Source organism: Alosa pseudoharengus, unplaced genomic scaffold (assembly GCF_046254945.1).
Source record: "Alosa pseudoharengus isolate Yale_2024_CS ecotype anadromous, Long Island Sound unplaced genomic scaffold, YU_APseudo_1.1 YU_APseudo_1.1_scf_13, whole genome shotgun sequence".
Lineage (NCBI taxonomy): Eukaryota > Metazoa > Chordata > Actinopteri > Clupeiformes > Clupeidae > Alosa > Alosa pseudoharengus.
Window position 1 is genome coordinate 20,235,939 of NW_027468598.1, and position 18,999 is coordinate 20,254,937.

Sequence of the window (18,999 nt, forward strand, 5' to 3'; positions counted from 1 at the left end):
GCAGCACCCTTGATGGATAACAAATTCCATTTTAGCTTCTCGTTCTTCTACTCTGTGTTTTTTCTCTTTCCTTTTAAGAGTTTATTTAGAAGCGTAATGGTGGCCAGACTGACCTTCATGGCTGAGTGAGTGCATAAGAGTCTGAAGGTCATCTGCCTCGGCCATTTTATACAAGCAAGAGCTTTACCGCCAGTTTTCCACAATGTGACACGACACACACACACACACACACACACACAATGATGGCAACATTACAGGACAGAATTTTTAAAAAGAGATAAATAAAATGGATAAGCCCTACCAACACTGATCAAAATATTGTTTTGGTAGACTAATTCAATTTTATTTTGACAATCAAGATATTTAAGACAACCTGAAAAGACCAAAGTCAAATAGCAACCAAAACATTCTCTGATCCTTTAAGCATTTTTGCTACACAACAGCTAATACTCCATCTCGCCTCCATATTGCAGCACTGCGCTCGCAAAGCATCTCTCTGCAATGGGAGCCAAAACAGCTGCCAGTAAATTATATTAGCTTTTTGTTTTCCTGTAACTAGTTTTTATCCTCCTGATGCTTGGCGCCGGTGCAGATTACAGCCTTAATTAGCACCCATGAAGCTCCTATAGAACGGCAGGCAGCCTGCGAGTCAAGGTCACACACACTAATACCATGTCAAGGAGCACAGGCACAGATAAAACATATTTAACCAGCTGTGCACCGCAAGTTACGTTTATTATATAGCCGTCATGAAAATCGGCAAATGTGAACGTAAATGGGTCATTAACAATACCTGTGATTTAACGGCGGGCGTTAAGTTCTCCGTCATGGTGTATGGTTTTGAGGCGGAGAGAGGTTAGAGAGGACCGGGGCTTATAAACGGGGTCGTTTTCGTGAGACGAGGCTCAGGGGCCGCGCCATGTGGACCGGCAGTGCGATTCAGCGAGCACTGGCCAAGCCGACCGAAATCTGTCTGTAACACATCAACGTTTCCAATCTGCCAACGCCAGTTCCAGAGTGCGCAGATGGAGGCTGGGGAATGAAGTCACTTACCAAGTCTAAATGTCAATAGCGACGCTCCGCACAAAGTCGGCATCGCTCGGTCACATTCCTGGGAGCCCCCACCGAGCTCCGGGAGAGTGTTTGGATCAGCACTGATTGGCACGAGCGAGCCCCCATCAGCTACACAAATGGAAATGTTCAGATCAAGCCAAGCAGAAAGGCAATAATCCTTCCCTTTCAAACAATGGCAAGACCATGCCATGTCACAAGAGGAAGGGCGTGGTGTGTGGTGTCACATTTTCAGGCCCTCCAGGCAAATGGCAGAGAGCATTGGAACTCATCGAACCTTCCCCACAGAAAGTGCAAGAGGGTTCATCGACAGACCCGCTTTGTGGCCGATGGCAATCTGTTTAACAGCAATTAGTGATGCGCTGACAGGATTTCTCGTGTCAAGCAGAGCTTAGTGATGGCCAGGGCAGCGTTCCTGCTGGATCAGCGCTCTCTGGACACACAGGCCTGCACAGTTCTGACTGTCGGGAACTGACTGATTGCGAGACAGGTGGGGGGAGACTGAGAGTACGACAAGAGGCATACAGTACAGTGAGAGAGAGGCCCCATTCACACCTGGTAAACAAAATCTGATCTTGGCCATTTCCCACCTTTCAGCACTTGCGTACACACCTGGCATTAAAATGCGAAGAGTCTCTTGTATCGAATCCTACCCCTGCTGAAGAGTAAAAGAGTATTTAGAATCAGAGATAGGCAGGCTATTTTATTAATGTGTTGAACTTTACCTTGTTTTGCTATGGTTTCACTTCATTGAAATCCAAGTAAGTAACTAAGTTGTTACTTACTAAGCTTCGCAACATACTAAGCATGCATGTGCGAGTGTTCCCGAGCTATAGCTTGTAATCGTTGCCATTTGCCAACAATGGATTCCTTAGGTTGTGTGGATAAATGTGATACAAAATGTGATATCTGGTCCTATAGTCCTTTTCACAGGTTAATAATGACTACAACAACCTCTGAAAGACACCGAAATCCTGGCGTGTGACTATGAATAAAACATTAACATCTGCAGAGAAAATGTCTGTTCAGGCCGAACTGTAGATGTTCAATGCCATTCTATGGCTTCACCGACTATTCCGTTTTGTTACTACAGAAAAGTGCAGCATGTTCCTGTTTGTGCTAATTGGTCACCGTGGGATGAACACAGCATGTGCTGTAGGAACCTCCGGGAGACTCAGCTGAAAACAGATCAAAGGCCTTTAAACTTTGGCACGGACTGTGAGAACCCAGTCGGCTTCACTAGTGCTGATTGAAGCAGCCTTCACTTTGGACAGGACGCCATGAAACTAATCTAATCGCTCATACGTCCAGACAGGCCCTGTCTATGCCGGAGTCTCATCCCTGGACCAAAGTGCATTTCTGGACTGACTGACTTATTTACTAAATCCAGCTGACAGATACACTTAGCACCTTTGAGCCCCTCAGGAAAAGAAGCGCTTGAAATATTTTTTTCCCAGTAAGCTGTGTGGGGCATGGGGTCCCTTTGGGAGAGCACACCGTTTTTCTCCCCAAAAGCGATTAAGCAGGTCTTGCTGCATCAGTGCCTCATCATTACCAGGAAAACCAAGCGAAACAGGAGTTTTAGAAGGTTACAAAAACACAAAACAAAAGTCTCACGGGTACTACTCCCCATGATAACATTTCCATGTTTAATTCAAGAATACTGATGACAGCTGTTGGTTTTCAGGAAAAATCACAATATAACAGTCGGGATACGGCCAGACAACAAGCCTGTTGTACCTCTTGTAAAAAGCGGGAGATAAGTCAATACAATGTTGTATTCTGACATTTTCTGGCACGATATATCATATTGATTAGTGAGTGGAGCTGCTAGATCCCTATTGTTTTTTTGTTCTAAGCTAAATACCTTCTGCACCTTCTTTCTCCATCAAGGCCATTCATCCGAATCTCTCAAAATTTGGTACACATCATCTATAGACCATGACAAAAATGACTTTCAGATTTTTGATTTGTCACAAGGGGCACTTCTTGCATTCTACTTGGACCCTGATAATCACCACTTGCGGTTACCGTATATATTTTCCTTTATCTATCTATCTGTCTGTCTATCCATATATCTATTCATCTATGTACTTAATGCTATGACTTTAATTTGTTTACACACATCTACTCTGATAACAATCCTTGTGAAGTCCATAATATAACATAATACAATAAGATGGCTGCAGTACACAAACACAATTTGTATATCTACAAATAAATCACTATGTATCACAGATTGAAATCATAATAATGAATCTATCATAAAGCCTAAGGAATTGCAATAATACGGTAATAGTGACAGTGTTGTATTGTCACCTTTGTAGCAATTACCCCCTTAATAATCCACCTCTTCACCACCACCATAACAACATCCAAGTACCACGTACCGTCCCTTAAAATCATTCATAAAGGGCAGACTATAGCTTTATATGTCCAACTTCACAACCATGGGTGTTCGTAAGAGAGACAACTCAACGCCCTTGTTTACATTGCAGCTCTGCAGTCACTGTATTGATCTTAATCTCTTAACAGCACATGAACATTCAGGGAAGGGGAAGTGGTGGTGGGGGGGGGGGGGTAATTTATGTTTGCATGTTGAGAGCTACTGTCACACATGAAGAGGACAGAAGATTCATAAAGGGCAAAACAAGCACAAATAATTTTTGGAGGGAATGACAAAGTGAACAGAGCCTTGGCAGCTATAAAACCATCACGCCTGTTGAGGTGTTGACAGGCACAGGCTTTCCTGGCTGTCGGCCATGCGTTGATGTATAGGCGACCAAACTTGCACACTCAGGGGGCCCAAGTTAAATAATCCATAGCCTGCTATTAGTCAGAAATATCTCTGTCAGGCCCGGAAGTTTCAGCTTGGCAAAGTGATATGTTCTCGCCTGTGTGCGTTGCCATGCATACGCGTTATTGGGAAAGAAGGATGGGAGGGGAGGAGGGGAGGAGGGAGGGAGGAGAGGAAATTGACTGGACAGATGGTTCGTGTCAGTGTCATTACGGAAATGACAAGAGCGTTGCGCTTTAAAAGGTGTCCAGATGTGTTCATCATTTTGAGTGCTTACAGACTTCCAGACCACCACTCCTTCCCCATCAATATAACCTTTGCCTTGGTGGCTTCCTCTTGACCAAATATTGGGGACCTGTGAGGCAATGGTGGCCGACAGCCGATGAATCATGGTCTGGTAGATCGCTGATTAAACTGACCTTTGCTTTGTATTACGAGTTGTGACACTGACCTTTTGATATGGCCATCTGTCATACAGTATGTGGCCATGGTGATGATGAGCGCCACAGTAATCAGCTCCGATGACCTGCAGTATGATCTACATATTAGCTATTAGCCCTAAATCATGACCAACAATGATAACCAGCTAATAACACTCCAGTTGCTCTTGCCACTCTTAAATAAGGTCTTTACTAGGGGTCTTATGTGCAGTCAGAAACTATATTTCCTAATGCTTCGGTGGGTATTTATCCCAATGTTATACAGCAGATAAAGCTGCAGATTAGGAAAAGACACCCAGTCAAGACGGAATGTGCTTGTGTATTTAACGGGAAAAAGTTCTCTTAGGCAAAGAAGCTTTACATAATCTGACACAAAGGCCTCTGGTCTGAGAGACAGCGGCTGGGTCAAAACAGCCATCAGAAGTGCAGTTTCCCCTCAAATGGCTCTCCGCCATTTTAACCACAACAGTGTTACATCTCACATTAACAGGCAATTACAGCCGTGCGATTAATCAGGTGAAAAGTGGCCATTACCCCGGGAGCACGCAGAGGATGCCCAGCCTGTCCTGAGGATCAGGCCTGTGTCGTTTGTAAATGTCAGTGGTTCCTTACAGCTAGACGCTAGGCTATGCTACTGTGTGTGTGTGTGTGTGTGTGTGTTGTAGGTGAGCTGCAAGTGCTTGGCGCAGGTTGTTTTAAGCGTCTGAGGATTGGAGCAAAGCCGGAGAGATCCAAGGCTGCTCCTCCTTTATCTATCTCCTGTTTTATTCTCCCTCTCTTTTCTCTCATGCACACACACACACACACACACACACACACACACAAAATATCGACATACATATAAGTCTCTGTACTGTTCTCATAGCAGCAGGGGGTTCAGTGAGTTCTCTCTCTCTTTCTCTCCCTCTCTCTTCTTCTTCTCTCTTTCTTTCTCTCCATCACACACACAAACACTCACACTCACTCACTCCCAGTGCCCCATTTCCATATCTGAAATTGAAATCAGCTCCATGGAAACATCACTCCCCGGCTTGCTTGTTGCTTTCATATGCACACACCTCTTCTCAGGCCATGCTTCATCCAGAACACACACACACACACACGCTGACACAGGCATGAAAAGAGTGCACTCCTGACATGCAGTTTACTCATCCAACAAGAAAGGGATGTGGTGCATTACTGCGACAGCTAGGCACAAAGATCAGCAATTACATGGGTTCAGATTAACAATTAATCAATACTGAGAATAACAGTCAAGCCCACATCTATATAGCAATTACCCATTTATACAATTAAACAGGCCTGTTATTGTAATGATCGGACCCTTCTAATGGCTACTGACAGATACAGCGTTAGCGGCAACATAATGCATCTCCAACAACTACCTGGATGTTGTTAAGCATAAACTTTTTCAGTGGACAGGATACATTTGAGAAGTGTTGCATGGTACATCATTCTCTGACAAAGCCAGAATTGTTACAGATCCTTGAGGTGATATTTCATTAAAAACTACCTGGAAAATCTGATTGTGCTATTGTGCAATTTGAAATGCAGTTTGGAAATGTGATGAGATATGATTTGAGAGTCCATGTTTCGCTTGTCTATCCGGCGCTATGGCTGCCGCATTCAGCCCTCGTGTTTCAGCTCCCCTGCCAAGTAAAGCTGCTGTGTTGGGGATGCTCAACCCCCGAAAAAAGGCATGTTTAAAGTAATTACACTGGAAAATGCAAAAGGGCTGAGATCAAGACGTTCACTGCCTTTAAGAACAAGACAGAACAGTACAAAGCAATTAAGCATCCTCCAGCAGAGGGATAACTGATATGTAGGGACGCGTGTGTGTGTGTGTGTGTGTGTGTGTGTGTGTGTGTGTGTGTGTGTGTGTGTGTGTGTGTGTGTGTGTGTGTGTATGTGTATGCATATGAGAGGCAGACAGAGAGAGAGAGAGAGAGAGAGAGCAGAGTGCAGTTTGCACTTTAATTTGTGTGGCAGAAGCCCTATACTTGATTGACAGCACAAGGGAAGATGAGTGCAGAGAGGGGGAGGCTTCCCAGCATTGAGGCAGACAGGCACAGACAAACAGGTCCTAATGAATTGATGGTGGTCAAGGTGACTTGCATGAAATTAATCCTATGGTGAGCTACTGAGATCATCCACGTCATGAGGGAAGGAGGAAGAAAAAGAGAGAGAGAGAAATTGATTTCTTCCGGGTCTGTAAAAGAACATTTCCAAGGTTCCTCTGTGATTCTTGTGAACTCATACATTCTGATGCCAATGAATTTGCCAGGGATGGATGTTGTATGATACATAAAAAACTGTGTCAGTAATCAACAAGGGAATCTTCTTATATCGTGAAAATCTCATCTCATGAATATCTATGGCAGTTCACACAATAGTGGTGCGGTGTAAGTTTAAATTAATTTGTGCGTAGTGCCGGTGTCATTCATTTATTTTACATGTCTTACAACATAAATAAATGCATTCATAGTCTAGTGAAGTCAGATATGAGCATACAAAGATGTGTAACTCATGTTAAGCCTATGGTAGATGCAGACAAAAGTATCGACTGTTACTAACGAAGGTATTATAGCAATATTATAAATGTTGCGACAGAATAGCCTAACTTGGGTAGACCTAGCGTTTAGTAGCCTATGCATTTGCGGTGATAGCCAAAACTAATGTGAATCGCGGACTATCCTACAACCAAAGAAAGTAAAGGAGATTATTTGTACCTGCGTTAGCCAAATAAAGGACGGGACTACACCCTTCACAAACCGTAAAATGAAGTTTATTAGTTTTACACTATCAGTCCACACAAACAATTCTGGTTTCCTTGCACTAGCCATTTTCGTCCTAGCCTATTCTGTCTGTTTGTATAGCCTACAGCGTGCAAGCTTTCTGTAAGAGAAACAGTGCCACCTATAGGCCTAGGATATGAAGTAACGTGTTGAGTCGTGTTGAGATGGATCCGTTTGGACGCAAATATTCTTGATATGGTTCCAGGGAAGACGGAGGAAAAAAAGATCGGTTTGGTACGTGTAGACTAGCCCTTAGAAAGGCAGGACAGGGACAAACAGACAGACAGACAGACAGACAGACAGACAGACAGACACACAGCAGTTTCAGATCTCAGTGATCCCTGGCCGGTCACTGAAAAGGCAGGCAGTGGCAGACCAAGTTGATGAGAAACTTCAAATGCAGTTCAGACACTGGTCTGCATTTTTTCAACAGCAGTCCAACTTTAGAAGAAGTTTGTTGCAATCTAGTGTACCCTGCACAAACTTTAAAAAGCTGAGATAAACACACATACCAGTTTCAATATGCTCTTTCCCAGTGCATTCTGTGAAAATATTAAATGCAGCGGGTGAAGTATTCCTCAACTTCAGGAAACTCGAAGTTCCTCGCATAACAGCCAATTTCAAATAAACCTAAATAAGAAAAACAACAAAGAATGCATCAAACTAGCCTTACATTACACACTGGTTAGCTATGCACTTATTTATGGGCTGAAAATAATTCAAATGAATTGCTCCTAGGCCCAGCTAATTATAAAAATATATACAAAATATTTCAGTGAGACAGTGAGGCATGGAGCAATTAAAAACAGGCTACTCTGTCTAAGCAAAGTTTTTTGGAAACTGAATCAAACACTTTCAAAATTGAAACAAAACTGCCATTAGGAGCTGAAGAGCTCTCTTGTTCTTGAACAGAGGTATCAGTCTTTTACTTGAGGAGTAACTTTATCAAGCCAGTTATGAAGAACAGAGTTATGTCTGACAACAATTCCTCTGTAATTGATCTCTGGTCGATAGTTCAAGTGTACTTGATTGATACCGTACAACAAGCACTGCATCAGCTGAATTAGTCCAGAGACAGACGAGTGGGTGACAGATCAGCTATGATACTAGGAATTCCTGCCATCCTTCTTTTCAGATCTGTTTTGAACACAATGACCACTGATCAAGTGTAGTTGAGGTCATTGTATAAGACAGTTGCAAATAACATACTGTACACATTCAGCCAACAATGCCGCTCATATAGGCATTAATAAATAACATCCTCTGTGCCAGCCTACACTAACCTCTCTACTGTGGCAGTCACAACATCAGATTTGATCAAAATCAATCTGGACCTATCCGCACCAGAAACCCTGGATGAAGAGTGAGGTCTGACAGCGGCTGAAAACCTTGGCTGAGGTCTGACAATAAAATGTATTCAGTTGATGGGATCTAAAACAGATACATGCTTTGCATTTATAGTGCTACAAGTAGCTTTGTCGCCACTTTCTACTTTCATAGTATTTTTGCCCCTTTCTAATGGTCTTATCTTATTCGGTTACTGTCTTTTTGTTTGTGAACACTCCCGTGACACCTGCTTGCAAGAAAACACAAAATCATCCTTTGGACAAGACAAATGCACTGAAGTGCGAAATCTTAATCAAAACACATTTCAAATCAATAAACATAGCATGTTGACAACATTGCCTTAGTAGGTTAAGATCAACAGCAAAGTTTCTAGCTTATTTGTTTTTTACATTTCCATTCGTATTACACGACACCTGAAAGAAGCGAAAAGGTTCAAGTAAGTTCAATCATATTTCAAGTTACTTTAATGTGCTGTCTTCAGTAGGCAAAGCACAGACACACAGTAGACATACGGTTATGATGATAATTAGTATTTACTCTGGCTGGGTTGGCACTGGCATCTCATCCTGAGAAGTAATCACAGCTGACAGTCTTCTGTGACTTGCAGTTAGTCGTGTTGTTTTATCAAGTGCCTGTCATAAGGGTACAACTTGGCCTAATTTCCAATAACCTCTGATGTCTTGCACGAAGCCTCCCTAAACACAGCCAACAAACAACAGCCCGTCCCAAGCTGATAAACATGGCACAGCTTCTGACACTAGAGCTAGGGTGGAATTTAAGCAAGATGTTTTCGTGCCAAATGACATTAACTTAGCGTCAGGGCCGAGAGACAAAGGTACATTCTTGAAGGGCTTCTACTTAGTTCACATTCACACTGGATCACTCACACGGTAGCCTGTCCTCTGTCCTGCGGTAAACTCTCCTGTGTGTCCTGTGCGTCCTGTATTTGTTTGTGATATGGAAACTGACCATATAAGGTGTGTGTGAGAGACAGAGAGTGAGCGATAGAGTGTCCGAGTAAGTGTGTGCGCCTGTGTGCATATGTGCGTGTACATGTGTGTATGTGTGTGACTGTCTGAAAGCCAAAATGGCCCAAACAATTTGTATTCCTGGGCGCGATGGTTATAGAGTTATTCCGCCTACAGCCTACCCAGCTTTCAGGGGGTCTTACATGCTGGGAGAGCGGCCCCGGGAATCAAAAGCTTCTATACCCAAGTTTCATATGCCCCAGTGTTCTGTAGTCCCAGAATCGTTGACCAAAAATTGCTTGAAAAAAAAAAGCGGGGGAAAAAAACTTGGTAAAAAAACTGACAAAACCTATATGACCATAATCCTCCTCCTGCGGTTTTAACAAGAACCACAAAGTCCCACTGAATAGATGTAGGCCTAGGCTACTTCCTCTCCCAACCAGGGCCATGCCTTCCTGTGGGCCCTGGGGCATAAGCCCTCCTTAGTCCCAGTATTAATCCAGCCAGACTTCTGGATTTGGCTAATAGGACAATGATGCATAGGCCTGTGATATTACATCTGACTTACACTGACACTTCACAAGTAACCCATGCCTTTTGAGTCTTTCATTACATTGCAAAGGTCTCGAGGCTAATCTGGAATGACCGACCACAAAAGTGAGCCTGATTAAAATGGGCCGAGAGTCAAGAGGTCAGGTGAGCGCCACCCATTTCTCATCGCTTGAACAAAAATCATTTAAGTCCATGCATTATTCATCTCACTCCTCTGATTCAATAATGGCCACAACAAAGGACCTAGACAAAGGGCGACTGGACATGAGAGATGAATGGATGGGATTTGATGAAGTCCTAGCTCTTGGGCCTCATGTGAGTGATTTTTTTTTTTTGCAGCAGAAAACATTATAATGGAGTGATGACAGTATATCGCCAGGGATCAATACTTCAAGTGCAAACAAGATATTCCCCTTTGAGGAAATGACAGCCGAGTTAAATGATTGGCTGGGAGAGGCTGCGCTTAGGCCACAGTGCTGAAGTGCGAGCTTAATATGCTACATCAGAGGATCTTGTGAGAAACCGGCAAGAGCACGAAGCAATTAATGCGCTAAATTAAAAAGCCTTGTGGAAACACCCTGAATCAGATGGCTGGATTTCACAGGACTACCACAATTGCACACAATTACACACACTTTCACAGCTACACACACACACACACACACACACACACACAAACTCACCAGTAGAGCAAAGCACTGTGAAATGACATTAGATAATCTAATAATGTAAAAGAATAAAACCAAATTATCATACATTTCTCACCAAGCTATGCTTTAGCAGCAGAATAAGCCCCTATAGTCTGAAAGTGTGTGGTCTGACTCACTGCGGCCTGATTTAAGGGAGCTGACACACTTAAAGGGGTGGACTGCTGATGACGTGTCCTTTCAAACACCACGCAGGTTAGCGGTGACCATCGGATGACCTCTGTCGGCCATCTGTGGATCAGAGGCTAGCCAAGCTGTGGTTTCTGAGCACCCAGCTAGCCGAGCCTATCTCTTCATCGGCAACACAGCACAGTGGCTCAAAGAGCCCTCTGAAGCTTCTGAAGACTTCTTATGAGCGTCTCGCCTAGCCTGTGAGTGTGGCTGGCTCAGACACACACACACACACACACACACACACACACACACACACACACACTCACACACACCCACACACACAAACAAACACACAGCACAACAAGCATCATCGGCACTGGTGCAGACAGCTCTATAAGTATACATTTTTTCGGCATTTCTGAATTTCTATGCGCATATTTCAGCAAAGAATACTGAACACAAAATCTAAGTATGCATTTTAATCCCAAATGGCAAGCCGTGGTATTGATTCAAAAAACATTTAAAATGTGCACAAGCGCATGTACTGTCACTCTTCTGAAAGCAAAGAATGACTCAGGCCCAACCTAAAAATTCAAGGAATAAAAGATTGTCCCTTTTGAATACAGATAAACGGAGGAGAAGCTTAGAGGATTGAGAGGTCCATGAACCTAAAAGCTCCCCATGCTGTTTATAAAAATCATTTTAAAACATCAAATGGAGTTTAAGCTTTGCCAGAAAAGTCCACTTTTCCATCCTGAGGGTAAGAACCCCAAATTCAACTCTATCTTAACTCATCTGAAAAATGTAATGAGTTTAAATGATTGGTTTAAACTTCCATACCTCTCACAGACACATCTTATAGAACTTTTTATCTTTTACTACAGTTAAAGGAACCATATGTAAGATTGTGGCCAAAATCACTTTCAAATTACTGAAGAGCGGTGTATCCCCTCCCCCTCCCCCCTGACTCGAGGTTGCCAACCCGGATGCCGAAACACTACTGACTTTGTGATTAGTAGATAGGTGGAGGGTGGCGCATCAGGCCAAAACACAACATGACATGACAAAACACAACATCAACATCAGTTGAGGGCAGCAATTTCACTTTTGAAATGACAATATCCTGGCCGGACTACTGTTGTCAGTGATATAAGTATTTGAAATGAACAGGATTTCTTAATGTCTAGTGACATATCAGGGCCATTTTATGATTAATTGAAATAAATTTCTTACATACGGTTCTTTTCCAATATGATATTCGCATTCAGTGAGATAGTGTCAGGCTTATGTTCAGTGGCAGTCTGGTTCGGATCTTTCCTTTTGAGTTGAGCATAATATATCAACAGCATTCCCCTCTGCACAATGTTGCTTGCGTGATATATAACCAAGGACAATCATCTAATATACATGTTTGATATTTGTTTTTCTGCACTTCAACTGCTGAAATTTCTTTTAATGGTCATTATGTCGATCCTGTGGAGAATTTAACGACAATTGCACCTCACAAATTCAGTGTGGGGCTGTTATCTCAATCTGATATTTTCTTTAGCAGTGGATGTCCATGGGTCTAACAGCATACCACTGGGGCCTACCTGGCTACATAAACCCCTGAATGTCTCTGAACAAGTTACAATCAAACACAAAATATCCCTGTTGTAAAAAGCTCCTATATACTGTACATTGTGTTAAGGCAGAGACACTGCTCTAACAATTTGAACCACTTTCAGAAAACAGTATCATCAGAAGAGTTTTCTCTTCTTACAGCCTAAAACTAGGGCCCTTCAAGTCAAAGAGTCAGTACTTTTAAAAGCTGTTATTTTAACTGTTCTGTACTCTGACTGATTAACTTGTATCTATTCCCAGTGTTTTATCTATTCTAATGTGTTCATTTTCTTCAGTTCTTCATCTCCATGCATTCTCCTCTGTGTCCTTGGTGTCTTTTTTTCTTATTACATGTACATTCCAGTTCACAATTAATTGTATTTGAACTTCCATGCAGCTAATAAACAGTTTCGAATCAGTTTACTGGGAATAAACCGAATATGCGTGTCCTGTAAACACCTTATTCTGATTGAAATAAACCGAAAAAGGCCATATTCGGTTTACTAATAAACCGTTTGCACACCCTAGTATATGCCTGTTTTAAACGGAATATTGGGTCATGAAAACACCTTAAACGGAATATGCTCCCAGAAGGAAGAGTGTTGTAGGCCTGCGCATGCTGAACCAATTGTTCAACCAATTGAACCAATTGTCTCTCACACACTTTCCTATCATGGCGAAACAACTCGCACACTTCTGGAAAGTCGTGGAGACAAATTTATGTCTTGCAATCATGCAAATGTTATGGAGTTCATCGACGGCAGAAATTGTCGTAACATTTTAAAAAAGATTTGTCAAAAACTTAATAAGGCTGGCTATCAACATAAGCCTGAACAAGTGAAATACAGGTGGAAGACCCTAAAGACTTGTTGAAGAGTTGTATTATTCAGCCAAAAGAGGGAGATTAAGTCATGACGTTGGGAGCCTGTTTGTGGGCTGCATTTTCACAATAGCTGGAACATGAGTGAAAATGCTTCATAATAAAGTACACCTGTCAAAGACAGACCTGTCAAGTACTTTAAGGTGACATCAGGAGTTGGAGACTTCACAAATGTAATGCCAAACAGCATGTTCCAAACAAATAGGCCTACAGGCACTTCGCCTTTCTTAGCATGTAGCTCACCAAATCTGTTGTCTTGAACGCTATAAAATATATATGGGTCGTGACTTCATGAACATGGGAAATTGTGGGTCCCAAAGCCAGACCAGTTAAGAACCACTGGTTTAGAACGTTCCATTTCCAACATTCCTGTCACACCAGTGTGATGGTACCAGCTGAAGGGTTAAGTACTCTGTTTACCGTGTCGTTTAAAAGTTCTCAACCTATTAGTATTCAGAAGGAAACTCACAATCATCATCATGGCATTCATATTTGATTCACGTTGGAATCCACTCTCATTAAATCTGCCATCAGTGCATCATGCGTTGCACTAAATGGCAAATGCATGTGCGAGGGAGACAGCTTGTCTGTTCTCATCGTCAGCACTCTCCATTACATTTATCACACCTCATGTAACACAGCTTCCCAATCAAACACGAAATAATCGTTTTCCAGTGGTAATGTTGATCTGTGTTGTCTGACAACTTGGAAAATAAGTGTAAGTAATCTAATAAGTGATCACTTCTCCTCCACACCCAACACATAGCCTTTGTCTTTGTTGTATTGTTTTGTTTGTTTGTTATTGTGTTTCCCTGCCTTCCTACTATGTGAAGCGACCTTGGGTTTGAGAAAGGCGCTATATAAAATAAACATATTATTATTATTATTATTATTATCATTATTATTATTATTATTATAATAATAATAATAATAATAATAATAATAATAATATAATAATAATAAAAAAACATTATTGCTGAACTTTTAATTATAATAGCCAGGATACTGTTATGTGATTGCATCTACAGCTGCCACAGATGCAGTTGAAGCTGACTCTGGTGCAGTCCACACTTGGATCAGCCTGATCTGTAGCCGATGAGACCCAGACTGGTTCCTGTTAGCTGCTACTGAGTATAAGAACTGGTTTAAAATTGTGCTGCGGTGTGGTGAACATACAACACATGTGCATAAAGTATGCACTAATTCTTTCTGCCCTCTCCATAGCATAATACCACTAGTGCATACGGCTGTGGCAGACCATTGCAATCTTCGCTTTTTCATTCTACTGTGAAGAATGCCCAAAGTCAGTGCTTCTGAGATGAACACCCTGTGTGTTATTTAGGTTTGCACTGAAGTTGCTCTGAAGTACCATTCAAATTAGCCCGTGAAACAATACAGCCACCAAGAATGTCAAAATCTGCAAATTAGCTTGAGTTCTGTTAAAATATCTACTTGTGATGGGGATTTTAGAGCAGTACAGTCCTGCTCCTCTGTAGTTCGGCACTCAATCTAGGTGGAATTCGGGGAGGGAAGCTGTTAGAAACACTGGCTGCGTTTTGTCAAAGCCTCTATTTAGCGTGCCTTCATCACTCTTTTCAGTGTCCTGTCAATTTTCTGTACAAAATATTTCCGCTGGCTGAGACATGCCAAAGCACCATCAATCACCCATCCATTCTCTCCTAAAACTAAAACAAACCCAGTCGAGTATACAGTGGTAAAATTGTAGCCTAAAATGAAACACTGGCCAAAAAGTGGTCATAAACCAACAGCGAATGAGAATCTGTTTGCATACCAAGCATATAGTGAAGCTAGTGCAATCTACTTAAATTCACCCATGCAGGTGTAGTCAGCCATATGTGAGAAGGGGCTCGGCGTTTGGTCTCCGAGCACACTAAAAATGCATGGCACTTGCTCACGTTTCCCTGCCACTGTTCTCCAGAGCGGGTACAATTTTCATGAAAATCAAAATCCAGCCGGGAGAGGTGGAGGAAGCTTGTAAATATTTAATCAGGAGAACGTATCCGAGTCAAACGTGTGCTTTCCTCTGAGCAACAGCCTCGCGGTGTTTCATTTTCAAACAAAAACAGATTTCTGACCCCGTCTTCTGTACTCGCAGGCAGCCAGACAGACTCCTCTGCAGCGCAGCCCGGGGTGACTCATTATACATCATTTGTTAAATATTTTAGAAACTGTAATAGTCCGGCAAAACTTCATGCATAAACAATTTGGCGACAATTTCCATTTTCATATCACTGGGACATGGGCATAAGTCTAGCCAAACAGAGAGGAAGGTGAGAAATGAACAGGACAACTGCCGCACAGAGTAGCTGACATCAAGCACACATGGCCCAAGTTCGGGCCACAGGCAGCGCGGAGTCGGGCCCCTCTGGAGAGATGGTTGTGGAAAGGTGTAGTGAAATCTCAAGGTTGTTGGAAGAGTAAAACCTCCAAGACATCAAATATTTTTTGTTTTTTGTGTGCCAAGACATTTAAATTCTAATTAGTAATTTGCTCTCTGCCCAGGTAAACTGTCAAAGCCTAACATGCCTGAGTGACAAATTCTTCTTGTTACGTTGTTTTGCTCCATCATTACGGAGAAGTGTCTTGTGACGAAAATCACCATCTCATTAGCCAGATGTGGTGTGGTCTCCCACACCCGGTCTGATTAATAAAAGTGACACCAAGCTATAATTAACGCATTGAGACGAGAGTATTAGTCCACTGTGCTCAGTGTTTCATGGGTAGATTTTTGGTCGTGCAACAGTGGACAAATGGTCTGATCGGAGCAGGAGGGGAGAGTGGGAGGAAGGGAGGAAGAGAGAGAGAAAGAGAGAAAAAGAAAAAGAGAGAGAAGGTGAGGTTGAATGAAGGAGCGAGAAGCTGCCAGGTCTAGAGGCAGACATCCACTACACTGTGGATGCTCCCCCAGTGGATTGTGGGAAACGGAGCACCTGCTCTAGGATGCATGTGGAGATGTACAGTAAGACACGGTATGAAGTGAAACACGCCATCATGTGTCATTGTTGCCTGTCTGGAAGCACACACACACAGGCAGCCTTCAAACACGCACAAATGCACACACGCACACACACAGACGCACACGCACAGAGGAAAGAGCAAAGCAAGGAGAACCAGGAAAACAACTTCACTGGGACACCATTCCTGTCTCGTCAAAATCAACCCTGTGGTAAACTCAAAAAGGCGGGAGCCCCTGGGTGCCGACTCGGTCTCATACCCCTGCCTGAGGTCACCGCGTCAGCTCGCAGTGCAGGGCTGACATTAATAACTTAGCGGGTGAGTCAGGGCCGCCTTGCCGCTCGTGGCCCTCTCTCGGCAGACGGTGAGCGTGACGAGATGAGATGGAGGCCGCCTGACAGGCACTGTCACAGACAGAATAAATACTTAACAGCGGTGTCCTCTTAGAAGCTCGCCGCGGCCCGCCGTAATTTATAAAACATAATTAAACCCTCGGCTGCCAGGTTTTTGGTTGCTTCACATCCTGCTGATGCATCAAGAGCTCACGGGCAAAGAGCACCCGGCAGCAAGATCGTTTAAAGAGGCCGCTCTGGCGAGTCGCACGGGTTCCAGCGATGTCGTACGCTGACGCATAAAACGTGCTCATTAGTCATAAGGCATGTTGGCTTTTTAAAGCTTTACGTTCCACGACCCAAGGTCGTGTTTCTCCGATCGTTTCGGCTGTTGATTGTTTTTGCCGGGTGTCTGTGTGTGGCAGGCTTTCAGAGGGCGGGGAGTGAACACACATCTAAAATTCATTGGACTATAAAGCCAGAGCTGGGCTTTGATTGAATCCCTGGCATCGTCCGCCCAGTGCAGCAGGCAGCGACCGGCTGCCGCAGAGGGCAAATGAGTCCAGCAGGCCTGACCGCCCAGCCCATACCTTACCATCAGCCCCCGGGCCACTCAAAGACGGGGTCCACTCGCGCTACATTCCCTCCGGCCGGCCATGTTAGGACCCTCAGAGACGTAATGGGCAAATGTGCAACTCTTATTGAGAAAAATGATTCATTTTCTCAGGGGCAGAGGAAACTGGGCCTGAATCAATAGCTCACCAATCCATTCAGGGAGAATAACCTGCTGGACCGGGGTAGGGAGTCACAGCAGACAAATGGCCCCAGACATTGTAAAGAGAGAGAGAGAGAGAGAGAGAGAGAGAGAGAGAGAGAGAGAGAGAGAGAGAGAGAAGAAGAGTGGCCAGGCGGAACAGGCACAAGCGAAGTGACGTCCCATCACCAGCCTTGGCCCATTTCCCCATTTCCTCTGAGGAAAGTAAACACTACAGATGATATCTCCATGGCGACACATTCAAACCCTGCCATTCTCTCAACAAACATTGCCAGCCTATCAAAAGAATGTCCTAGCATTTCAATTGGATGTGTCAACAACTGTTGCATCGGTGGTATTCATTGAGTATGCTTGTAGAATCCTCAAGGTGGTCATTGGATCCATTCCTTGGAGGAGCATGTTAAGATAAATATAGACAATAATCTCTATGTAAGTCTCTTTGGATTGTCTGCCAAATGACAATGCTACTGGCAAGAGGAAAATACAATGAGGCATTAAGAACCTGTTAAAAGAGGAAAGAGTACTGACACTCCCCCATCAAGTAAAGCCCAGCTCCTTGTTATTCAAGTCACTTCCTCAGCTTTTTGCCAGACAGTGATTCATCTCTCAACGCATACCGAACATAAAAATTACAAGGAATGACTTTTGGAAGTGCACACAGTGGCTCATTCATCAAAGCGTGCTCAAATGTATTTTTAATGTAAGACGCCTGCCGTTTAATCTCGGCGGACGGGGTCCTTCAGGAGAAGAGGAAGCCACTCTGCCCTTTTTTACACAGGCATCTCCGCGGGCAGATGGAGATGTGTTCCGACAGCTCCCCTTGCTCCCCAGGGTCAGCCCAAGGTCAAAGCCGCAGATTTGGTGCACCAATGCTACATCCTTCCCTGATAGCATCAAAGCTAGCACTGGACCAGGCGCTCAGTCTCCAGGGATGCCCCTCTCTTCTCACCCCCCTGCCCCCCACCCCAACACGGTCCCACACATACATCCATCATGCTGCTGTCAGCTCCAGCTCACAGATCTATAGGTCTGCATTAGCACATCTGTCCACTGTCTGCCACGGTCGTTTCTGATCATCAACAGATAGAGAGCAGAGGGGGGGGGGGTGGTCTCATCCAATATGGCCGCGGACCACTGGTACACTGGTGCCAAAACGGATACGCGGTTTTAGTGTCAAGCAATGATGCCGTTTAAGAACCAGCAAACGTCTGATTATCTACGGGGCCTGGAGTCCTGATCTGACAGACCCGGCTCTAGTTGGAAAGTACGAAGCCATCTGGGTCCTCAAGTCCCGCATGTGCACTCAAACCCGTCCTCCATCTGTGCACACTGACACTTTTTAATTGAGGCTCAGAAACGAGTTGGGATTTCCTTACCTGCCAGAATATGCTGTCTATTGTGTGTCCCAGGAAGCTCTCTCGTGTCTCTGACGACAGAAGCTTGGGGCCCAGGATTGTCATGAACTCATCAAAATCCACCTGGCCGTCACCTGGAGAATAGAAGGATCCAATTCGTGTCAGAACAGTGAAAAATAACAGAACAGAACAGAACAGAACAGAATCCCAGTGAGGTTCTCCAGCCCATTACTGAACACATAAGGAAATCATTCATGGAGTTCATAAATTAAACACAGCGCACGAACA

The 18,999-nt window shown here is 43.7% G+C and overlaps 1 protein-coding gene across 2 annotated transcripts in view; it reads right to left on the minus strand.

The window, feature by feature from the left end:
* caln1 (calneuron 1) overlaps window positions 1-18,999 on the minus strand; it is a 32,868-nt gene that overhangs the window by 7,813 nt on the left and 6,056 nt on the right. For both annotated transcript variants that reach the window (XM_076281555.1, XM_076281554.1), the window contains exon 3: window positions 18,733-18,845. In XM_076281555.1, coding sequence (XP_076137670.1) covers window positions 18,733-18,845 — 113 coding nt within the window. The remainder of the gene's footprint in view (window positions 1-18,732; window positions 18,846-18,999) is intronic.